Source organism: Canis lupus, chromosome 33 (assembly GCF_011100685.1).
Source record: "Canis lupus familiaris isolate Mischka breed German Shepherd chromosome 33, alternate assembly UU_Cfam_GSD_1.0, whole genome shotgun sequence".
Taxonomy (NCBI): domain Eukaryota; kingdom Metazoa; phylum Chordata; class Mammalia; order Carnivora; family Canidae; genus Canis; species Canis lupus.
The window spans coordinates 18946094-18971541 of NC_049254.1; the positions used below are offsets into that span (position 1 = coordinate 18946094).

Below are 25448 nucleotides of genomic sequence, written 5' to 3' on the forward strand. Positions count from 1 at the left end.
CTATAATTTACATTTTCTAGAATTGTTTTTATCAATTAAATCATACACTATGTACTTTTTTTGATCAGGCTTCTTTTACTCAGCATAATTATTTCTGAGATTCATCGTGGTGTTTTATCAATAGTTTATCACTTTTTATTGCTGATTAGTATTCCACTGTATGGGTATACCATAATTTAGTTCATTCATTCATGGATGGACATTTGGGCTGTTTCCAGATTTTGGCTATGACAAAGTTATAAACATTTGTGTACAAGTTTTTATATGAACATATGCTTTCCTTTCCCTTGGGCAAATGCCTAGGAGTGGAATGGCTGGATCATAGAAGTAGCTGTTTAACTTCTTAAAAACCTATCAAACTGTTTTCCAAAGTGGTTACACAATTTTATATTCTCCCCAGCAGTACAGGGGTGTTCTAGTTCCTCCACATCCTCATCGATACTTAGTATAGTCAGTCTTTGGATGTAAGCCATTTTGATAGGTAAGTATGTACCTACTCAAGGTAGTTTTAATTTGCATTTTCTCAATGACTAATGATGAAAACATTTTCCTTGTTGATGTTCTGTTTAGTTCCATACATTACCGAAAATGGGGTATGAGGTCTCCAGATAATTTGAAGAATTGTGCAATTATCTATTTCTCCCTTCGACTTTGTTAGTTTTTGCCTCAGGTATTTTGGAGCTCTTATTAGGTGTACATATGTTTAAACTTGCTGTGTTTTCTTGACGGTGGATCCTTTATCATTATAAAATGCCTTTCTTTGGCCATTGTAACAATTTTTTATCTTAAAGCCTATTTTGACTGATATTAGTAAGCTGCTCTCACTTTCTTGTGGTTACTGCTTGCATGGTCTATCTTTTCTCATCTTTTTATTTTCAATCTGTGTCTTTGAATCTAAATTGTGTCTTATGGACAGCATATAGTTATGTCGTATTTTAAAATTCATTCTGCCAATCCTGTCTTTTAATTGGAATATTTAATCTATTTACATTAGATGTAATTCCTTTTTTGTTTAAATTTTTATTTATTTATGAGAGAGAGAGAGAGAGAGAGAGAGAGAGAGAGAGAGAGAGAAAGAGGGGCAGAGACACAGGCAGAGGAGAGGGAGAAGCAGGCTCCATGCACCGGGAGCCCGACGTGGGATTCGATCCCGGGTCTCCAGGATCGCGCCCTGGGCCAAAGGCAGGCACTAAACCGCTGCGCCACCCAGGGATCCCTAGATGTAATTCCTGATAACGTATTTTGGTTTTTGTTTTCCATAATTCTTCTTCTGTAAATGTCCTTTGTCAGGTTGAGGACTCTACCTTCTATTACTATTTTGCTGTGTGTTTTTAATCAGGAATGGATGTTAGATTTTGTCAGGTACTTTTCCTGTGTCTACTGAGATAATCACATGTTAATATTTTCAGTAAACATCCTTTTTTAATGGCTATATAATATTTTTGTTCAATTTTGATCCAAAAACACCAAGAAAATAAAACAAAAAAACTCTACATGCATAAGATGAGTGAGGCCTGGTATGATACTAGATGATAATTGCCAATCTAAGTAAAGAAACATAACTACATCTACTAGCACCATATGAAAGCAAGTAATAGTTCACTATATTCCATATATGCTTCAGAATAAATATGAAGTATGCAAGTGCCTCACTTTAATAATGATATTGATAAATAGAAAACATCTAGAAGATGGCAACCAGCATGATAAGATCAGAAACCATGTGATACGAAGAACTGTTGAGTAAGCTGGTGTATTTAAGCTAGAAGCACGACATATGAGAGATACGATTATATCTCTCACACAAAAAACCAATATGATATTTTCTCTTGCACTAAAAAGTAAAAGTTTCGGAGGTCAAACTCCTTATTCTCCTGAAAGAGAATGTATGAGGATTAGAGCCCCATAACAACTGACTGGGCTCCTCCTATCCTGGGAGATGTGCTGGCAGAGATTATATCACCCCATGTGAGGGATACTACAGAAGGATCTCTAGCTGACGGAGTTCAGAGGGGAGATCCGACTAGGTGTTCTTGAAGAATTTCTCTAGCTAAGAGCTCAAGACTTTGTCATTCCTGGGCTGGGGATTTTGTAGGAGATTTCTGTAGAGTCCTAAACACGGGGAATACTGCCAGAGGAGTTTACCAGTGATGTAGGAGTAGTCACACATGAGGAGCTGCCTCCACCATTGCTAGGCCTACCTTTATGTTGAGTAAAACAAATCGAATTCTGAGTATATTTGAGGAACCCTCACACACTAGTTCTGTGTACAAGCAATAGACTCCTAATGACATGAAACATTTTATAAATATAAAATGGCCCCCTTCAAAGTTAAGGGTCATCTAACAATATATGGGAAGAGATACTCAGAGCATTAATTGCTATAATAATCATAAGAAGAATTACAAATAGAATATTTTAACTTTAAAAACACCATGAACTTACTGAGGATATAGATAATTTATATTGAACCAAGAAAAACTAAAGCCAATTATAAAACTAAGTAAAACCCAGAAAAGTCAAATAATATATCATTTATTTTTTAAAACCATTAAAAAGACCTCTTAGATACATTCATTAGATTAAAAGCTTAGAACAATGAGACAAGTTCTTACCATCAAACTTGTCATATTTCAAATGTCCACTGGCTTCCAGCACAGGAGGGATATTTGACACAGTGTCTTCAGCATCACCTTCGCCATCACTTACTAGTTCTTGCTTAAGTTTGGTGTCTAACCAGTCATTGACTAGCTCCTGAGCTATCAATAAAACAGAAAAAGTCTTTTTAATATTACTGTTACTTCAGAGACTTTCTTCATTCACTCAGCCAATATTAATTGAGCATCTATTATGTGTCAGGTACTGTGCTAGATGCTGGGAACAGAGCAGCAAACAAAACAGGACAAATAAAATCTACCACCAATGAAGTTTACATTCTAATTGGAGAAGAGAGACCATAAGTAAATAGGAAAAACAGAGTAGGCAAAGGAGAAATGGTAAGAAATAAAAGGTGGGTACTGACAGTTTTAAACTAGGGGTTCAAAGAGGTCTCACTGAGAAGACATTTGGGTAAAGAAGGGAAGAAAGTGAGGAAGCGAGCCTATGAATATGTAAGGAAATATTATTCCATGCAGAGGGAAAGCAATTGCAAAGGCCCTAGGAAGAGAATGTCCAGAGTGTTAGAAAAATAGCAAGGAGGCAGTGTGATGGGAAAGGAGTGAAGGGGGAATAGAGGAGATAAAGTGGGAATGTGGGGATCAGGTTTAGAGCAGTGATTCTAGATCAGGGATGATATTGCCCCCCAAGAGACACCTGGCAATGTCTGGAGCCATTTTTGGTTATCACAATAGGGATAAATGATACTAACATCTAGTGGGCAGAGGCCAGATATGCTGCTAAACATCCAATAATGCAGAGGATAGCCCCCCAACTGCCCCCAAAATAATTATCTGGCCCAAAACATCAACAGTGCTGAAGTTGAAAATCCCTTGCACAGAAGTAGTGAACATCAATTGAGAGACAAATGTAATAATCCAGGAAAGAAGTGATAGTAGCCTGGATCTGCAGAGGAATTATTAAAATTGGTCCAATTTTATTATTTTTTTCTAAGATTTTATTTATTCATGAGAGACAGAGAGAGAGGCAGAGACATAGGCAGAGGGAGAAGGCATATGTTCAACCACAAAGCCACCCAGGTGCCCCCCAAATGATCCAATTTTAGAAAGTATTTTTTTGAGGTGGAATTGATAGGATTTGCTAATGTAGTAGATATGGGAAGTGAGAGAAAGAAATCTACAAGGTTTTGTTTGGCCTAAGCAACTGTAAAAATGGAGAAGCCATTTACTGAGATGGAGAAGGCCGAGGGAGAAGATCAGGAATTCAGTTTTAGACTAGTTTGGTTTGAAATGCGTAGGAGACATACAAATAAGAATGTCAAATAGTGGGGCACCTGGGAGGCTCAGTCGGTTAAGTGTCTGCCTTCAGCTCAGGTCATGATCCCAGGGTCCTGGGACTGAGCTCCACATCATGCTCCCTGCTCAGCAGGAACCTGCTTCTTCTCCCTCTGCCTGCCGCTCCCCCTGCTTGTGCTCTCTCTCTCTCTCTCTCTCAAATCAAATAAAAATCTTCAAAAAAAAATAGGTATTGGCTTATACCACTGTGGATTTAATGCCACAGAAGTAGATGAGAGTACCAAAGGAAGAAGATGGATAGAGTACCGGTTCTAGGAGTAAGTCCTGAGGAACTCTGGTATTTAGGGATTGAAGAGATAAGGCCGAACCAAGAAGAGACTAGGAAGGAGAGGCTACTGAGGTAGGAGGAAAACCAAATAATGTGCTGTCCTGGAAGCCAATTTCTATTTGGATTTCTTCCTTAGTGATATTCGGAAAATCTTCTTAAAAGTATACGTACGGGAGAAAATGTCTACTTTAGTAATACCTTCATCACTATCCTTATTATCCAACAGCTCTATGCATAGGGTATAAGGGTTTCAAAGAAGAAAAGTATGTATTTCAGCATTAGCTTCATCATTGTTACCACTAGCACATAGCTCTGAAGGAATGGAATGTTTCTTACATTAAATGATGCCAAAAAGCATTTAATATAGATAGGAATGTAGGAAATATAAACTAAACAACAATGAATCAAGGTAGTAGGAACCAAGTATAAAAAGTATACTAGCAACAAATGTGGGCTTTCAGAGGAAGGTAGAGAAAGTTGACATATTTACCAAGTAACTCTGTGCGCAGTAATTCAGACATTTACATGTATAGTAATTTATATGTAGAATAATTCAGATCTATTAAGTGCCATTCATTAGTAAATAGGGGTTTTCTATGAAGTACCCCAAAAGAAAAAAGAAATAGAACTTCCATTGGAGGGTTCAACTGTAGGAATACCTCCTGTTGGATGAGAGGCTCTAAAGGCTGCATTAAAGCAGAACTTCTCAAAGTATGTTCCTCAGAACATTGATTCTTACTGAATATTTTTTTAAAGATTTTATTTATTTATTCATGAGATAGAGACAGACAGAGAGACAGAGGGAGAAGCAGGCTCCATGCAGGGAGCCTGACGTGGGACTCAATCCTGGTCTCCAGGATCACACCCCAGGCTGAAGGCGGCACTAAACCGCTAAGCCACCCAGGCTGCCCATGTTCTTACTGAAGATTAACAGATGATGGAGGAGAGGAGAAAAAAAGGATATAAACCTTTGAAAACCATGTTCTTCCCATACACTGGTACTTTCTAATATAAATCACTAATTCTTCAGGATATCAATATGGATTTCAGGATACAAAGAGTTTCATAATATAGAAAGCTTAGAAAATGAAGTAAACATTTTTTAAAACAGCAGAATTTCTCAGAAACTTCAAGAGGCTAAAGTATATTGTGTATTCCCACTAGTGGGCTGGGAGACGGGGTCGGCAAGACATAGCCTTGCCAATTTCTGAACCAATCTCCTTTCTGCATCTCCAGTTCTACTAACCCCCCAAGACCAAGGGCCATTATTGCTCGCCCAGACCACTGCACCAGCCTCCCGCTGATCTTCCTCCTCCCTTTTTTCTCCCCTATAATTCATTCTTCACATACTTAAAATGTTGTACAGTTGTACCTCTGCTTCAATCACTTCAATGATGTCTCATCATACTCAGAATAAAATCTAAATTATTTCCCCAGGCCTATAAGGCCCTATGTATGTAATAGGTCTTCTGCTCACTCCTGCAAGCTCATCTCCACTGGGAAGCTCCAGCCACACTGGTCTTCTTTCCGTTCCTCGAGCACCTCAAGCTTGTATGTACTTTAAGTCTTGATGCTACTTTTCCCTCTTTCTTGGTTACTCTTCTTCCATCACTGGCTCCTTCTTATTATTCAGGTCCAAACTTGAATGATTTATCACTACTTAATTATTTTAAGTTTTCTTTATTCCCACACCAGAATATAAACTCCATGAAAGCAAGGGCTTCCCCTCTCTTGTTCAAAATCTGTTCCTCCAGTGTCTAAAATAGTATCTGGCACAGACTATTATAGTATATACATATGTATGTATACATATGTATGGGTGTGTGTATATATATACGTATATATACATATATTAAAACATGTAATTTTTATTATGAATAAATTATATAAGGCAATAGTTATATAATACATATTTTTTTGAATAAAGACATACTGTGAGTAAATGGAAACCTAAATAATCCAAATGGAAGCTGGCTTCCAGGACATGGTCATTCTGACTGTCCTCCCACCTCTCTTGCCTCTCCTTTCCAATCTTATTTTCTGGCTTCTCCTGATTTCTTCACCCCTAAATGCTGGAGTTCCCAAGAGCATTAAACACCAAAATACTAAATTCCAGAGGAGTAAATGTTTTGGGGAGATAGGAAAGTTAGATCAGTTTTAGACTCTCTTCATAAAGAATAAAGTGGATTTACAACCCAGTGGTCAAATTATTTCATAATATTAGATCAGATTATTACGCTGCCCTTCATGCCACAGGACTGATACCTTATAACACTCACCAGTTAGCTCTATCATATCAAACTGCCTCTAGATGGGATTCCATTTCAGGAGACAAAATGGACCTTAAATATAGCCTTACCTGTAATATTTTTTTTTTTAAGATTTATTTATTTATTTATTCAGAGAGAGAGAGAGAGAGAGAGAGAGAGGCAGAGACACAGGCAGAGGGAGAAGCAGGCTCCATGCAGGGAGCCCGACGTGGGACTCAATCCCAGGTCTCCGGGATCACACCGTGGGCTGCAGGCGGCGCTAAACCGCTGCGCCACCGGGGCTGCCCCTTACCTGTAATATTGGAGTTCACTCCAGAGTAAATTAGTTTCAGGGAGGTTGAAAGACACAAAAATTAAGAGAAAGAATAGTTGCTGTTCTGTACTTAGAAATGCATTAAAAAGTTATGTTTAATAAGCTATATTCTAAAGAACTGTCAACACTGCAACAAAAAAAATGTATGGTCTTACCTTCTGCATAGACTTCATCATGATCCTCTATTTGCTCCGATGTTTCCAAATCTACAATTTGGTTCCAAAGCCTTCTGGGCAAATGGGAATTTCTAGCAGAAAATGCTTTCGAAACTGCAAATTCTGAGGCTTTCTCCACCCTCTTCAATATAACAACAACAACAAAAAAATCCATTAAGATGACACAACTTTGTTCAGGTCTAAGGAACTTTTCTCCTACTCAAGAAACTGATTTTTTTTTTTAAAGATTTTATTTATGTATTCATGAGAGATACAGAGAGAGGCAGAGACATAGGCAGAGGGAGAAGCAGGCTCCATGCAGGGAGCCTGATGTGGGACTCGATCCCAGGACTCCAGGATCACGACCTGAAGGCAGACATGCTTAATCGCTGAGCCACCCATGAGTCCCAAGAAATGGATTTTCTATCACCTACTGAGATACTTCCATTTTTCCATTTTTTGAAGGAAATGAGGCTTAAACACCCCAAATAATTTCGTTTTTTTAAACACGAATTCCAATACTTTACCAAATATTATTTTATTTTAAAGATTTTATTTATTTATTTATTTATTCATGAGACACACACACACAGAGAGGAAGGCAGACACATAGGCAGAGGGAGAAGCAGGCTCCATGCAGGGAGCCCAATCCAGAACTCCATCCTGGGAACCCCAGGATTATTTTACCAAATTTTAACATGTACTCACAACATTTATTTTTGAACAAAAAGTTATTTAAACTTTAGATAACTTTTGTTTACAGCATTAGTAATGGGATCCTGACACCTGGATATTTTTAAATAGAAAACAGTGTTTTATTAGCTACCAATGTCACTACGATTTGCATATGAATATGAAGAGGCAGATTAGCTATACTTCCTCAAATTACTAGCCCTGAAAAGAACTTCCCATCATATAAACAGTAGGCTCAATAAAATTGGGACAGAGTTGCTGAACTGTCATCATCCAGAATGTCTTAACAATAAAAATATGGCCTAATTCATGGGATTGGTTGAGGTGTGCAAACTGTGTTGGCACGTCGGTTCACCTGCACAGTATAAAAGAATGTATTTTACAATTATCCCCGACTTTTTCTCTCCCCACAAACTTGCTTTCCTCCACATCTGCTGTGTTCCCAAGCTTCCAACCTGGGCAGTTACCATTCCACTTTTTCAGTTCTCGGAATGAAAACCTTGGAGTCCTTCTTGGAGTCCTCTATTCCTTCCCTCCTACCCCATAACTAACCTATCAGGAAATCTGTTGCCTCTATTTTCAAAATATATCCGGGATCTGACCCCCCTTCTTGTCACCTCTACTGTCATCACCTGGTCCAAGGCACCCCAATTCCCTGATAGGTTTTCTGTGATAGTCTCTCACCACAGCAGACAATCCCTTTGAAATAAAAGCCAGATGTAACTCTGCTCAAAATCCTTTAACGGTTCTCTATCACATGCAGAATAAAAATCAAAGTCTTTACAATGTGCTTCAAGGCACTGCACCATCAGGCCCTCTGTGAGCTCTCCAATTCTTATCTACTACACCCCACAGTCACTCGACTTCAGCCACACTCACCTTGTGCATCCCTCCTCAGATATATGCCAAGCAGGGCCCCATCTCGTGACCTTTGAGCTTACTTCCTCTCTGCTGGACTGCTCTCCCTCGATGGCCATACAGCTCTTTTCCTGGCCTCCTCTTGACCTTACTCAAATGTCACCTTCAGAGTAAGGCTTTGTCCAACTGCCCTACAGGAAACTGTAACCACCCTCTTCACAGCTCTCCCTATTCCCCTTCTTTATTTTCTCTATGGCACTTAAGACCTTATAACATATTTTACCATTTATTGTCCCCCTTAGTAGAATGTGAGCAGGCATGTTTGTTCTCTTCATGCGTGAAACCCACAGTATCCATAACAGTGCTTGGCAGACAATAGGTGCCCCATAAATGTTAAAAAACAAAAACAAAAACAAAAACGAATACATGTAAAATTTATTTTTTGAAAGCTGTATTTGAGAGAGAGAGAAGGCACATGTGCTGGGGGAGGGGCAAAAGAGAGGGACATACTACCTGCTGAGCAGGGACCTGACACAGGGCTGGATCCCAAGACCCTGAGATCACAACCTGAGCTGAAATCAAGAGTTGGACACTCAACTGACTGGGCCACCCAGGTGCCCCTAAAACTTATTTTTAAAAGCTGCACTTTCCCACAGTTTATATTGTTGCCTGACCTATTTTGAAAATGATTTTTCCTCTTGCCCTTCATAGAAAGGCTGGTAGTACCTCTGCCAAAACTTGCCAGCGGCTTTACCTTTTAAATTCTCAAGGGTTTCACATATTATGTTTGAATTAGAAACAAAGGAATAAAGTTGAAAAGCCAAGGGTAATTTGAAAAACATGTAGAAAACAGAACACACAGGAAAAGATATGAATCAGAAAAAAAAATAAAAACATGATCTAATCAAGGTTAGAATACAGAAAGTATCATTCACTCTTTATGAGGTCACTCTGGAGAGATCTGTCTCCCACATTATTTCTTGGCCTCTGATGTGCCCAAATTGAGGACGGTCGATATGCCATTTCTTGTATGGTCACAAGATGCTTGGCACATAGTCCTTCCCTTTAAGGTTTTCAAATTCTAAGACAGTAAGTTGAATTTCATATAGATCACGTGTGCATGTTATATACACATATATGTAAATAATGTACAAATAAATAGGTCGACTTTCAGTTTTTAAACCAACACTCACAGGGATGCCTGGGTGCTCAGTGGTTTAGCACCTGCCTTCAGCCCAGGGCGTGATCCTGGAGTCCTGGGATCAAGTCCCATGTCCGGCTCCCTGCATGGAGTCTGCTTCTCCCCCTGCCTATGTCTCTGCCTCTCTCTGTGTGGGTCTCTCACGAATAAATAAAATCTTTTCTTAAAAATAAAGAAATAAATAAAATCTTAAAAAAAAATAAACCCAACACTCACAAACAAAAAATAAATAACAAAAAGAGGATTGCAGACTTAGTGTCTCAGGCTACGAGTGAAAGAAAAATCTGTAGGATAGGTTATGTCACCTGAATTGCAATTGGTAGATTCTTGGCAAAGGAGGCAGAGAGAGAGTTTGGAGGTAAGGAAAGACTTAGGTTGGTTCTAAAGAACTTGGTCACGGGATGGTTACAAGGAAGGGAGTAAGGAGAAATGTCTGCTTGGCTCTTACAAAGCAAGTGTTTGGGATATCCCTTAACATGAAAATTTTGGCAAAAAAAAAAAAAAATACTAGATGATATTAAGGATTAGAAAGTCTCTGTATTTCCTTGTTTAAGATATCCCATCCTAACCATTTTTCTTTTTTTCTAACCATTTCATACAAAGTAAATATGTGAGATATAGAAGGTCTTACATTAAAGTTCAATAAAACAAAGTGTGAATTTAACAAATTCTTTAAGCAAGTTGACTGAAGGCCTGAAGGCTACTGAGGGGAAAACAAAACTAAAAAGGACCAAAGAGTTCCCTTTTATCTACCTGCCTACTCAATACCTACTTATTTACTGTGTCATGTGCCACATGTGCAAGAAACCACTCAAGAATAGCTCTAAAGTAACACAGGGAGATTAGAAAGAAACCCCGAATACCTTCAAAAGTTTACTACTCAGTAACTGTGTTATGTGTAAGTATATGATTTGTAAAGGAAGCATCCCAGTTATTCCCATGATCTTATAAATGCTCAATATGAGCTCCTCATGTCCCACTATGCACATCAATCCCACTGTCCCACGCAATGGCAGAAACAGCAGGTACAATGCACTCCTTCATTTCCTCAAGGCTGGGAGGTAGAAGCACAAGTTCCTTAATATGCCCTCAAGTGCAAACTGCATGTTTATAAATAATAGTTTTGGGAGTAATACATTTTTGAAAGTGCCCAATCACTTGGGCACTCTATACAAGCACTTTCATCACTTCTATACAAGCAAATGCTTGACATGGTCTCTTATGTATAAATGGCAAAATAATTCTGAGGGGAAAAGTGTTAGAAGATGGGACTAGGTGGTTGAGGTGGGCGAGGAGAAGTTGTTCACTGAGAGGGGCATCTCAAGCTGAGCCTTAAGGGAATGATCAGGATTGGCCTCCCAGAGAGGAATGGTATTCCAGGTTTGGGGGATCAGTGTGAGTCAGAGCAAAGGGAAGATAGGGAGGCAGGAGACTGGCATGACAAGAGGCACACAGAGTCGCAGCAAAGGGGCCGTTACAGGTAGATTGATATCATAGTTTGACTGACAGAGAGCCTTAAATGCCCATCTAGAATTTAGTTTCATTGGATGGCATACAAAATCCCTGAAGGTTCAAGAATAGAGAATCAATGAAAATGTTTAGAAAGCTCAAGTATCAGGGCAGCTCAGGTGGCTCAGCGGTTTAGCGCCACCTTCAGCCCAGAGCATGATCCTGGAGACCTGGCATTGGGTCCCATGTCGGGCTCCCTGCACGGAGCCTGCTTCTCTCTCTGCCTGTGTCTCTGCCTCTCTCTCTTTGTGTCTCTCATGAATAAATAAATAATCTTAAAAAAAAAGAAAAAGCTCAAGTATCAAAGTAACAGAATGCACAGTAGTAAAGAGATGAGTTAGTTTATCAAACCAGGATGAGGATAAATTATAAATCACGGTGAAGTGTTGCATTTTGGGTGAGCTTCCCCACAATTCACAGTTCTACTCAAGCATCTGTCTGAGTCTAAGTGACTTCAGCATCCCTGAGGAAGACTCACCAACAGTTGAGCCTCCAGGTTTGCTTGATCTACTATATTCCAATGGCCTTTCCTGCTACTGTACTTCAGCAACTCACTGACATGGACATCACAGAATTTTCCATTGTTCAGCCCCAAAGCTGATAACCCCCACCCCAACATCACCTCCTGTCCATCTCCCTCTTTTAGTCCCCCTCCTCCACTACATTAGTGTTGCACCTAATCACATCCTCAGTCACTATGGGTCTCCTCTTCCCAACCTAGGAGTCCTTAAAGCGTCCTCTCCTTCCTACTCTGCATGGATATTCAGCTACTCTCTTACAGAACCCTCAAATCTCTTCTCTCTTTGCCCCTCCAGTGAAACCTTCAAACCTGGATCAATCTGATCTACCAGTTTTTGCTACCACATAAAATTCTGGTTACCAACTTCAGCCAAAGTCCCCAGTGCTGCCCTGGTAATCTTTTCTGTTCTCCAGAAAGCCCTTTCTTGACCATCAACATGCTCCACACCCCTTTCATATTCTCTCCCTTGTTCCACGTAACCAGATCTGAGCTGATTCTGAGAGAGTGGTGCACTCAAAGGGATTTGGAAGTCTTAGTTCCAGAGGTCCTACCTGTTTAGGATGCACCCAGAGTAGGGATAGGTCAGGGAACAAAATCAGAAAAGATGACAGCAATGAGCGAAAAAGTAAAGGAGAAAAAAGAGAAAACACTGTTTTAAAAAGATACTGAAGCAGGATTTCTGGAATTAAAAAAAAGTGATAACTGTATCAAATGAACCTTACACAAGTTCGGGGATGAAGAACAGATTTGATCAGGAAGTCATTTCTGAGAGCTGTTTCTGTGGAGTGGTGAGAAACAGGAGCAGGAAGAAAATTCCTATAGACACCAGAGGATAGTAAGATGCAGGGGCCAGGAATCTAGGCTATACTCCCAAAGACACTGGATAAGAAAAAGATGCTGCACCATAATCAGAATGGACCCAGCAGGGTCAAGTAAGGACTTACTGATTTTTTTTTTTTTTTTTTTTTGAGATGGGAGATTTGAGGGCATAAGGGAGACAGTGCTACTGCAGAAGTTTTAGAGGAATGATAAAAGGAATGATAAAAATCTAACGGGTCAGGCTGACAAGTGCATAAGTCAGAGCAGAATTTTAACCTCTTTCACTTAGAGGCAGGTAACTAAATGTGCAATTAAGCCCTGCAGGGGGTTGGCATTGGGACTCTCAGCACTGACATGGAAACTAGGCTTAGGAGGAGGCTGGGGAGTGGGTTTCCCAGGGGCTGGCCTCCGCAATGGCAGATCCACTCAGCCCTTCAGCAGAGCCAGGAAGCCTTCCCGGCCTGTCTGCATTAGCGTCCCCCACTACATGCTTCTATTACATCCTTTATTCTCCCGACGGTTTTAAGTAAGTTGTTTAACCTCCACTGGACTATAAACTCTGGGAAGGCAGGAACTATACCTGCCCCCAGCACTGTTTTATCTTCAGTGTCCAATGGAGAGGGCGAACACTTAGAAGGCTCTTAATAAATACCGGCTGGATAAATAGTTAACATTGATTACATCTGGCCTAGGTTCCATCTGGCCTGGTGCTTATAATGGCTGTCAATTTAGATAAGTAAAAGCTCTTCAAAATACTACCAGGCAGAAAGATATTTTCCCAGGAAAAGGCTGCATGATTTGGAAACATATGCTGCACAAATGAATTGAGTATGGCAAGTTGCCAAACTGACCCTCAGCGGCATGCACCTGAAGGAGTTTAATAGTACTTTCAACTCAAATGGTACTTGGACTCAAAAATACAGACCTCAGGCCTGGAAGACAGCTCAGAAAGTCACCTAATTCAATCCCCGCCCTCTCCCTCCCCCACCCCCCCCACGCACAGAATGTTCAAACATATTCTTCATTAGTCCTAAAATTAAGTGGCCATTTTAGAATCCACTTGAATACCTCCATTGACAGGAAATACAGCTCTTTATGAGGATGTCCACTCCATTTTTGGATCTCTCCAATTATTAGAAAATTCTTATGATGCATGCACAGCTTTCACCTCATGCACGGGATGCACTGTAACTATGGTACAGTCCTTCCAGTATCTGAGGGAGGCCACCACATTCCCTCTTACAGCTTGCCCTCTGCTCCTTTAGTCCTCTTCATGGGATCCTCACAGCATTTCAAAGAGCATGTCTATACCCATTTTCTTGTCATTCATAGTTCCATGAGAATGAACAGGATAATGCAAACAAAATACTACAGGGTATAAAACTAAAGTAACCCAGATAAGAATAAAAATAGCAAGACGTGTGCAAAACAGAGATCTATTAGTATTCCTTTCCATCAGGCTATGTCTGACTTTTAACTCTCTATTTTAACTAGGCTGTAGCCTTACCTTAATCCAGTGTTCCACATTGTCAGGGTCAAAGGCAGGCTGGAGATAATATATACAGAATATTAATACACAGCAATAACTTTATCAACTTTGCCAATTTAATCTATCCCTCTGACTAAAGCATATGGAATAGTGTCCTTTTTCTTTCGCCAAGCCATTTCATCAGCAAGTTCAGCAAGCACACAGAATGATGATCAGAGGAAGAAACATGAAGCCTTACTCCGGGACTTCTGTTTTTATCTCCTACCTAGGCCCACCTGGAGATTCTAATTTAATTGGTCTGGAATAGTGCCCAGGTGTCAGTTTTTTTGTTTTTTTTTTTTTTTTTTAAAGGTCTCCAGAGGGGCACCTGGGTGACTCAGTTGTTACGAGGCTGACTTGATTTTGGCTCGGGCCATGATCTCAGGGTCATAGGATCAAGCCCTGCGTCTGTCTCTGCACTCAGCATGGGTCTGCTTGTCTCTCTCCCTCTGCTCCTCCTCTCGTGCTCTCCCTCTCTCTAGTAAATACAAAAAAATCTTAAAAATAAATAAATAAAGCTCTCCAGAGCCAAAATAGAGGAATGCTAGATATATTCCTTATAAAAACCCAAATAAGTACTGATTAGCCAGTTTATTCAAATGTCATGGAAGCAAATGTACTTGGAGAAGGGTATGCCCTCTTCCTCGGTTCAAGTTTTCAAGAATAACTTGTAGTAAGGGGCTTTACTATCTTACCTATAACAGGAATATTGTTTGGTCCAATAGTAACTGGGGAGTGGGGTGGGAGATAATCAATCTTCTGTCTTACAAAGCAGAAAATGAAGTGAAGATCACGTATATTTCTACCCGGGTCGGTCTAATAGTCACTTAACAAATAGAAGTATATGCTTTGCTAATATTTCAGGTGGGTCTTTAAAAAAGGGAATATCTAAACTAGCATGCCGTCACATGGAGGAAGGAAAGGTATAATACTCTCTCACATGACACTTCACCTTCAAAGCACCTTTTTTTTTTTTTTGAACCTTCAAAGCACCTTAAGATAACTAATTAATGCAGCTGTACAGCTGATTAATTTTGTCACTGCAACAAAAAAAGAGCTGATCGTATTAAAACTCAACTGAACTTCAAGAAGCTCTTGTGCTTTTTCCTTTTTATCCCCTAGGCAGTAACAATGAGCACTAGCAGGAAAAATCCTTCCTTTTAGAGTCTCACGAAATTGTCCTAAATTTTCGCCTTCCATCATCAAGTCTATACCCATAACCTATTTGGGATCCAATCTATTGTGGCACAAGTTACATTACAATTGGACCAGACTCTTTCCAACTCTAATGCTCCTATCTACATCCTCTGGTATCTAGGGCAAGATATTTACCAAGTGGAATGTGTCTGGTGCATTATTTAGCTGGTATATTTAGAATAAACTGCAAGCACAGTCGCCTAGAGCCCTAAGAGAATGCCACATGTCTACAGATATATATTTTTTTTTTAAGAAAGTGTAACTTCAGGGTGAAAACAGCTGGTGAAACTGCTCTAGAGCTGAAAGCTGAGAAGCCACTCCATTTTGGTACTCTCACTTACATTTAAAGCATTTATTTTTGTGACTGTTAAAAAGGTGGTCTGCGGAAAGCACACACCGTGTGACTGTGACTTTGCACACAGCATTTTTGTACGTTTTTAAGTTCAAAACGGGGTTATCAGTTTCCCGGGTCTTTCGGTGCTGATGCATCCAAGGAGGTAACAGGTATAAAAGGGAAATGTTGAATTCAGAAAATTTCAAGTAAATCAAGTGTTGATACCTCCAATATGCACTTAACATTCTTTTTTTTTTTTTTTTTTTTTTTTTTTTTTTTTAGAGAGAGAGATTTTATTTATTCATGAGAGACACAGGCAGAGGGAGAAGCGGGCTCCATGCAGGGAGCCCGATGCGGGACTGGATCCCAGGACCCCGGGGTCACGCCCTGGGCCGAAGGCAGATGCTCAACCACTGGCCACCCAGGTGCCCCCTCCACTTACACACCTGATCAAGTTCCTTTTTGACAACTTCATGGAAATTTGGAAGAGGAATATGAGGAGAAGACTAACATGAAGATCTCCCCTCTCCAATAAAGATCTAAAATTTGGGAGACGTTTAGAAAAAAAAAAAAAAAAAGTGCAAGAACTTTCCTAAAATTGTGGGAGGGTGGGTATGGGAGGCCAGGGAGTTCGGGATGCGCACTCCCAGCCGTCTCCCGTTCAAGGAACCATGTGATGGAGACAGATCTTCAACTATACAGCCCACCAAAGCTATAAAGTAGCCAGACCCCGGAGTGCACAGGCCCCCTGCACCAGGGCAGCCGCGGCGAGAGGGAGCCAGGTAAGGATGCCCCTGGGGGAAGACGGAGGTAGCGCAGCCCGGCCGGCGGGCCTCGGGGCCGGCGCCCGCCCCCCTAGAGCTCCCGATTCGGATGGATCACCTTGGGACTCGGCTTCCTTGTCATTCGTTTCCAGCGATTCGGCCCTGTCCTCTTCCTTGAGGAGCACCCTTCCTGGGGCGCCGGCAGCATTTTGCAGGTTCAGGCCCGGACCACCGCAAAGCTGGAACGAGCGCTCCGTTGCCGAGCCTGCTTCCGGGTCTCCCTGGGAGTTGTAGTTCCTCCGGCCGCAGGGAAGGCGTGTGTGGGGGCGCCGCGGAACCACCACTCCCAGGGGGCTTCGCGCGGACGGAACGCGGTAGCTCCGTAACCCATGGCAACGGCAGCGCTCCCGTGGCCTCGCGGTCCCCAGAGCTCGCTTTCATATTACCTTTGCTTTTTTTTTTCCTGGCGCCGGCTGATGACGCGGCGCTCCCTGATTGGCTCTGAAGCGGAGGCGGTGGTTTAGGGGGCCGAGAATGCTGCAGGCCGGACACGTGGTAGCGAACTACGAGGAGTTTTGAGGGGTCTCAAGGCCAGAATAAATCGGAAGGGGTGCAGGTAAGTGCCCCGTTTCCCTGTTAGAGCGGGAGGGCTGCATTGGGTGCACGGGTCGCGCCGCGGCCAGACGCGTTCCGGTTCTGTGGCAGCAACCGGGGCGCTACTCCCGGACTTGTGTCTCCATCCCGGTTCTGGCTCTCTCCTGGTGGATCTTGGGTTCTCGGAGTCCAAATTCTCCCAAATCGTGGAAGCTTCGCTGCATCTCTAAGGAAATAGGGCCTCCTTCGACCGGCCTCTGCTCGAGAGTCAAGCTGTCAGCCGGAAGTGTTCTCTGGCCTGCCCTGGATGCTTGGGAGGCTTGGGGCCACCTCGAATCCCTGAGCCGAGGGCTGCGCGGGGACCAGGCCGCTGGAGGGGGCCTCGGGGCGAGGGAAAAGCCATGCTTACAGACTGAGCTTATTAGATGCTCTCGGAGACGGTACCTGCAAAGGATACGTGGGTTTGTAAGGCAGGGCAGTGGTCTACACAGGGAGCTTTGAACTCAGCTTTGTGGCTCCAAGACCCGAGACTCTTAGTAACGCAGACCCTCAGTTTACTTACCTGCAAACGGGAAGCGATGGTACTTAAATCATCGGAGGGCTGTAACGGCGAAAAATCAACATCAACCTAGCGCTCTGCCAGGAAACCTAGACTACACTGGACTTGAGATTGGTGAAAATGAGATGAGGGAAGCTGTGCCCGCCCTCATACTCTTGCAGAGGTCGTAGGACTTGCTCTGTCACTCGAGCGTCCATCAGAAGGGTGATGGTTGAGTAAAGGGTGTCACATCCGAGCTATGTAATACCACGACGTAGTTCTTTTAAAACGGTGAGTTAGTTCTGTGTCTCTTCTGCAGGAAGGAGATCCATTTTCCTCCTGGGGAAAAAGCAAGCTGCAGAGACCTGCGTACACTGCGGTATGTTTCCGTTGTTAATAAAAATAAAATAATAAAATAAAATAAATAAAATAAAATAGTAAAGTAAAATAAAGTGAAATAAAGAAGTAAAGTAAAATAAAATAAAATAAAATTCCCCCACCCCCACCCCATATATGAGTATGTTTAAATGTTTGTACGAAGTGTGGAGAAAGGTTGTGGAGGCTGGGAGGATGCATAGAGGCAGAGAAAGAAGAGAAGGGAAAACAAAAACAATGACAACACCATAGCAAAATGGAAAATAACGACTATGAAATTGCATATTAACGTTACAGTTAATGTGTAATCATTGCGTATGTATATGGACAAGATGGGGCTTCTAAGAGGCTGTCAGCCTCTAAAGCTGGACTTCTGTGATTCGAGTCCTGGCTTGACACTTCCCAGATGGTGACTCTATGACCCTCAGTTTTCTTATATTAAAATGCACTTAGGCAGGGGATCCCTGGGTGGCTCAGTGGTTTAGCACCTGCCTTGGGCCCAGGGTGTGATCCTGGAGACCCAGGATCGAGTCCCACGTCAGGCTCCCTGCATGGGGCCTGCTTCTCCCTCTGCCTGGGTCTCTGCCTCTCTCTCTTTCTCTCTCTCTTTCTCTATGTCTATCATAAATTAAAAAAAAAAATCTTAAAATGCACTTATGGAGTTGATATAATGATGCATTTTAGCAGGGTTAATATGTAAAGGACAGTAAATGCCCAATAAATGTTAGTTGTTACTAATTGTCATTATGTAAAGTTGTTGACTTCTATTGTGATCACTGACATATTTGACTTCTACCATCTTATTTTGTATTTTCTCTATTTGATGTGCTTTTTTTGGTTTCTTTTCCTTTTTCTTGCCTTTTATTCTATTAACCAGTTCTTTTTTATCATCCCCCATCCCTCACCAATGGGATCAGAAATTAAGCATTGCTATTAATCTTTTAGTGCTTCTTTTATTTATTTATTTATTTATTTATTTATTTAGCTTCTTTTAAAATTTTTGACACACATACTTAATACTTGACATGATTCATTATCCCTCTCCCCCTCCCAAATAGTGTAAGGATTTTAGAATACTCTCTATCTTCTGTTACTGTTTTCTAGAATTCTAAAGTCCATCATTTCTGTATCTTTCTAACTCAACTCAGGGCGCCATGTTGTTTAGAAATCCTTCAGACTTCTTTCTTTCTTTCTTTTCTTTCTTTTCTTCTTTCAAGATTTTATTCATTCATGAGGGACACAAAGAGAGAGAGAGGCAGAGACACAGGCAGAGGGAGAAGCCGGCTCCATGCAGGGAGCCCGACGTGGTACTCGATCCTGGGACTGCGGGATCATGACTGAGCCCAAGGCAGATGCTCAACCGCTGAGCCACCCAGGCGTCCCCAGACATTTTTCTATGCATATAGAAGCATTGTGGTGTATGGGTGTACACATGTTTATAAATACGTATCCAGTTTTTCTTTCACAAAAAAATGTGCTCACCTAAGCTTGCTCTTTTCCCTTAGCATGTTATAGTCATCTGCCATGACAGTCTTTAGAGAATTCATATAAAAAACATTTAGAGATCCCTTCTTTCCTGAGGGAATGCTGGAGAGGTGGGGCGGGGAATGTGTGGCTCTAGAAATGTTAGGACAGGTACAATGCTACCAGAGGTGGGGGTAATCTTTGTTAGCCCTTGAGAAGACCTAGGTCCACTGACAGCTTATTAAAGTTTTTTCCATGAACCATTTCCAGATAGTTTTTTTTTAATGGTTTTTCCTTAAGACTTTTCCAGAAATTCCATTTGTGGAAGTGAAGTGTGAATGTATATTTAGAAATCATAATACCACAAATCTTAGAAGATACCTACAGTGAGTGACCCACAAGGGAAAGGGTGATGATGAGGGGAAATAAAAATTAGTTAACATTTTGGAGACTATTGGTTTGTTTCTTGAGAAATTTGCTTGGTTTAGATTATATCCCTCCCAAAGCATGTTTTAAAAAACATGTGTGAGAATATATGTTTATGTGTATTTATACTTACATTACTCTGTAATAAAAACTTGCTGTATTTGAGCCGTAGAAAATGGGTGCACTTATAAAAATTACCATAAACTCAACAGTGAATGGGGAAAGAAAAGTGTGGTTCTTCTAGCTCTGGGCAAAGTTGCTTGTTATTTTTTTTAAATGTTGATTTCCAGCATTAGAAAATGCCTTCTGATAATTGTATTCAATTCTCACGATACAGAAAATCACTGACAATAGCAATTTATCTATTATAATACTCTTTCTTAAATGCAGCTGTCTACTTTTCCTTGTTTGCTTTTTTCTTTGGTGACATGTTGATTTATCATCATTAGGATGGGACTCTTAAGAAGCTCCAAACAAGGGCGCCTGTGTGGCACAGTCAGTTAAGTGTCGGCCTTCGGCTTAGGTCATGATCCCAAGGTCCTGGGATTGAGCCCGACATCGACTCCCTGCTCAGCAGGATAGCCAGCTTCTCACTCTCCCTGTGCTTATGTGTGCTCATGCACGCTCTCTCTCTCAAATAGAGAGAGAGAGAGAGAAGCCCCAAACAGCAGATGTGAGTACATAGCATCAGAGTCTTATACTGTGGAGAAAGCCAAGTGGATATTCCTCTCCAGTTGACCTAGTTCAGTATACTAAGCTGAGGATTTTGAATTTTATCTTTAAAAATATGGGCGTTAAACCCTCGTGCATTGTATCACAGGAGAATCCATCTCTGCATCTAAGAACATGGTGGCCCATGTCTCTAGAGCAAATAACGGACTTGGGGAAAAGAATGAAGAAAGCTATTTCTTCAATTGAGGAAAGAGTGAGAAGGGGAGATAGAATATGCTTTCAGAATTGAATGAATGAATGATCAATCACATTTGAAGCTCTTTCTATTAAAATATGGGGACTCCTAGAACATGTTCATTGTTTCCTTCCACAAGGATAGGTCTAAGAAGTCCCCAAGAGGAAGCTAAGTCTTGGAAGCCAAGAATCTGGGCTTCCAGATTTAGCTGCTGCTTCCTTCTTGAACAATCCCTGTGTCTAACCTTGGGGAATCTGAGTTTGGTTATATTAGAGAACCAGTGAGTTTCCTTTCAGTTGTCTTTACATATGTAATCATTACTTACCCTTCCTATTCCAGATAATATGATCGTGTGGCATTTAGATTCCTGTGCAGTACCCCATAGGGCATGAATACAATAACTGGTCCTCCTTCCTTTTTTGGTTCTCAGATTAAATAATGTGCATTCTGATTTTGTAGTTCAGTCTTTGAGATTGTTTTGTTTGAGCCTGACCCTGAGAGTGGATCTGTGCTAGGTGTATGTACAAGATCAAGCTCCAGGGCTTGCTACACAAAAGGACTAGGGTCTAGTCTGCCAAGATCCCTGATAAAAGTAATGCTAAATTGCTTATGAATTGCATGTATGTTTCATGTGGTTTCTCACCTCTGTTTGGACACCATATAAGAACAATTGGAAAATAACCTCACTTCTTAGAAAATCTCTGTATATCTTTTGATGTATATTGTTCCATATAGTTTAATAAACACCAGGATACCATTTTGTAACCCGCTTTCTTTGCTTAATAACATATTAGGAGAAATTGTTGTGTTGCCTAGTATTCTCTCAATTAGAGAAAGGAAAATTGGATCAAATCAGTAATCAGTATGGCCTAAAGAATGTAGCCTTCTTCTATATGCATTTTCAGGGCTGAAAGCTAGCTTTTGGCAAAAGAGTACAGACTCTTTTGCCAAAGATTAGTCCTGGGGCAGCCCCGGTGGCTCAGCAGTTTAGAACTGCCTTCAGCCCAGGGTGGGATCCTGGAGACCCAGGATCAAGTCCCACGTCGGGCTCCCTGCATGGAGCCTGCTTCTCCCTCTGCCTGTGTCTCTGCCTCTCTCTCTCTCTCTCTCTCTCTCTCTCTCTCTCTGTCTCTCATGAATAAGTAAATAAAATATTAAAAAAAAAAAAAAAAGATTAGCCCTACTCTTGTCCTTCCTTTGATTTTCATCAGCACACATAAAAATTGCATGACTGAATTTTAACGTGGCTGATGTCATCCTTTTGCTCTGGATCTTTGGGGGAAGGGGTCTTATTCCCTTGTGTGTCTTCTCCCATTTCCTTCTTCCTGATATCTAAAACAATCATCCACTGGAAGTAGTAATAAACATGTTGTCATTTATCATCGTGTAAATCGTTTACTTTCTTTGTAAAATGCTTAATTAGCCTTTAGATGTCATGTAACTCCTGAGTTTACTGTTGTTTTCTTAGCAGGACCTAGAGGAATCGCTTAGGATGAAGCTGAATCTTACCAAGGTAGTTAATGGCTGTCGCCTAGGAAAAATAAAAAACCTGGGCAAAACAGGGGACCGCACCATGGACATTCCAGCCTGCCTTCTGTACACCAAGACCGGCTCTGCCCCACACCTGACCCATCAGACACTGCACACTATCCACGGGGTTCCTGCCATGGCTCAGCTTACACTGTCCTCGTTGTAAGTGTTAGATCCGATCATTTAAGTATCAACTCTGGCAGCAGCTTAGATACCTTAATAAGGTACAGTAAAAAGAAAGACTTTTTTGATTATATGCACAACATTTATAGATTTTCAGAATGAAATTAGGAGATGTCTACTATCAGACAGCCTCTGGCCCTAATCTGGAAGCCACAGGCCAGACCTGCATGTCAGAGCTGCATCACTGTTCCTCTGATTCAACTGTGTCAGCATGGTGACCCTCATTGCCACCACTCCCAGAGGTGACAGAGCAGGGAATGCTCTGTGAGAACTAAACTTGGACTCCAGAGGCTGTCTGCACACACCAGCCTCACACCTTTCTCTGTATCTGCACCCGTACTTGGTACTACCTTATGAAAACAAAACTGATGGAGTTAGATCATTTGATGTAATGTACATACTGACTTTATGCTTAATTGGAGAACCTCTGCTATATGATGAAATAACTCTGTGATACAGTCTTAATCACAGTGATTTTAAAGGGTAGAAGGGAGGAAGAAGATCAGGCATTTGAAAGCACTTGATCTTTGCCAGTTTCTGTTCTCACAGAACTACTTGTAAGTTGAAGACCTGTTTTCTGGCTGAAGAACACAGCCTAGTGAGTTGGGACTCTTGAATACCGGCGTACTTCGTTGTACAAGACTATGTTTACCGTCACGTAGCTCATTTGAGTGTAGAGAAGTGGGTGTCAGTTGTCGCAGACAGTATGTGTAGAACAATTCATTTTTACGCATTTTTCTGTTTTGCTTTCAGGGCAGAACACCATGAAGTCTTAGCAGAATATAAGGAAGGAATTGGAAAGTTTATAGGTAAAACTCGAATTATTTGTGTTTGCCTTATGATGTATTAATTTGAAGTGTGGAGGTGCTGTTGACTGATCTTTCATTCATACATTTACTTGTTCATTAATTTAATGAGCGTTTATTGGGCATCTAAGAACCACATATTGGAGATTTAAAGATGAGTAGAACTCTTGCCTCCCCAATAGAGCTCAGAGCCTGTCTGGGATAAAGAAATAATTGTAGTAGGGTATAGTGACCACATTTGTAGGATTAGGGGTGTGTACATGTACATGAGAACCCAGAGGGGGAGCACATTACTTGCTGTAGGGTAATGGTGGAAGGAGGTCAGACTAAAGAAAGGATTCTTCACTTGATCTTAGCCAAAAGGCTGAGAAGCGATAAAAAGAAAGGATTCTTGAGAGAGGAGGAAGAAGTGGTCCCTTATCCGAGTCAAGGAAAAGTAGGACTTAGGTTGAGAGGTAGGCACAATGGTGGTGGTGGACAGGTGTGGACAGACATCCCAGGCACAGAGCAAAGACCTAGAGGTAAGAAACTGCATAGGACATATCTAAGATCCAAAGCAGTCTAGCTGTGTTTGAGCCTAAAACATAAAGCAGAAGATGAAGTTATTTATATATAGCTATCTTCTGGTATGTTAATACTATCTTTTGTTCTGGAAGTAGGATTTTATATGCAGATGAATGTGTCCATTTGTTTATAGGAAAAGCATAGCAGAGGCACCTAGAGAATCCGTTCTTCTGTAGACCACTTTCTCCTGAGCTTTCTTCCAATATCTAAGAGTTACTTAAGTGAATGAGAATTCTGTTTCCATTGGTTATTCAGTCCTCTGCTTCTGAAGGAAATTGCATGATGGCTTGTTGGTAGTCACAAGGCCCTGTTTTTAAGTAGAGGAATTTATGTAATGTTTTCCTTGGACTGAAACCAGCTTTAAAGTATACAAGCATATAATTAGGTGACAATAGCTGCAAAAGCTTTCTAGAGATAACTGTAAAAATTGAAATGGTGGAAAATAGGTAGAGAACTGCAGAATTGTTTTTTGTTTTTGTTTTTTAGCTTGCTTTATTTTCTGGGTCTTTTTTTGTCAGTGAAATCCTTTTTTTTTTTTTTTAATGAAAATGTAGGGTAGCATAGGAAGTTTAAGCACATATGGTCTAGTAAGCATTTTTTTTTGGGGATTTTTTTTTTAATGACTATATTTTTGACTAAAGAACCTAAGAAATTGTCATCTTGAGTCAATGAAACTTAAAGAGAATTTGATCCATTTTCAGTATGCTGTAGCTTTCCTTATTCTGCTCCTAGGTCCCATGACATGGGATAGTTTTATTATTAGTAAGATTACCTTTTGATCATATCACTTTGTTTTTCCAGTCGCTAGTTCCTTTGGATGGTACCTACAACAAACATACTTGATATTAAGTTTTTCTTCAAATCAAGTAGGGTTAAGATGCCACTAAAGACTTTTATTCTACTTCATACTTTAATGTATACTATTCCTTTGTCTATTCCTTTGTAACAACTCATTAGTCCTTAGACATGAACATTCAATCCTTTTTTCAGATGAGTAGGTTTTAAAGGTGGTCTTTTCATTCATGTCGATAAGGCCTCTTAGAATTCTAAGATCGAGTATGAACAGTTGAACATGTCTAGAGAGACTTTATCCAGCAGTACACATATAAACTGCTCTCTGTTACAACACAGCATAATTGTTAATATAAATGCTCTCAGGAGTTCTTTTTTTGTGTGTTTATACAGGCATGCCTGAATCGCTCTTGTACTGTTCCCTGCATGATCCGGTCAGCCCCTGCCCAGCTGGTTATGTCACAAACAAGGTGATTTCTCAGAAAGGTGTCCAGGGCTGCAGCTTTGTCCCAGAAAGTCAGCCTGTTGCATCCCTCCAGTGCTAAATCCCACTGCCTTGGATGCTAGCGCATTCCTGACCCCTTTATACCTTCTTATTTATGAATAGCCCACTACATAGAGTGGTTTATAGGAATTAAAGTAGGGCTACCTGCAGATGAGGTTAAGGTAAGGAATATATCCTCAGTATTTTCATTGTTGCAAAAAATTTGGGGATGAAGGAGGGTCAAGTACATGGCAAAAAAAGAAATTGCTATGATGGTAGAAAGCAATATTTTTTTATGCCATGCTTTATTTGCAGTTTTAACAACCTCAGGAAGCGCTAGGAAAGTTGCTGATGAGTGTTATCACATGTATAACTATATATAGTA

The 25448-nt window shown here is 40.9% G+C and overlaps 2 protein-coding genes across 8 annotated transcripts in view; one reads left to right on the top strand and one right to left on the bottom strand.

Annotated features, from left to right (window-relative positions):
- The window catches only part of CCDC191 (coiled-coil domain containing 191), an 88487-nt gene extending 71763 nt beyond the window's left edge, over window positions 1-16724 (bottom strand). The window contains exons 1-4 of one of the 4 annotated variants that reach the window (XM_038582859.1): window positions 16519-16724; window positions 14085-14123; window positions 6978-7119; window positions 2616-2759 (exon numbers count right to left, since the gene is read on the bottom strand). In XM_038582859.1, coding sequence (XP_038438787.1) covers window positions 2616-2759; window positions 6978-7119; window positions 14085-14123; window positions 16519-16608 — 415 coding nt within the window. In that variant the 5' untranslated portion in view covers window positions 16609-16724. Of the gene's footprint in view, window positions 1-2615; window positions 2760-6977; window positions 7120-14084; window positions 14124-16518 lie in introns of those variants that run through there. The other 3 variants (XM_038582860.1, XM_038582861.1, XM_038582862.1) reach the window with 3 other exon arrangements.
- A 145-nt stretch (window positions 16725-16869) lies between these two features.
- QTRT2 (queuine tRNA-ribosyltransferase accessory subunit 2) overlaps window positions 16870-25448 on the top strand; it is a 144593-nt gene continuing 136014 nt past the window's right edge. For 3 of the 4 annotated variants that reach the window (XR_005383334.1, XM_038582863.1, XM_038582865.1), the window contains exons 1-5: window positions 16870-17016; window positions 17852-17911; window positions 22176-22396; window positions 23171-23226; window positions 24973-25049. Coding sequence is in view for 3 of the 4 variants with exons in the window: in XM_038582863.1 (XP_038438791.1) it covers window positions 22197-22396; window positions 23171-23226; window positions 24973-25049 (333 nt within the window). In the remaining variant the exon portion in view is untranslated. Of the gene's footprint in view, window positions 17017-17851; window positions 17912-22172; window positions 22397-23170; window positions 23227-24972; window positions 25050-25448 lie in introns of all 4 variants that reach the window. The other variant, XM_038582864.1, reaches the window with a different exon arrangement.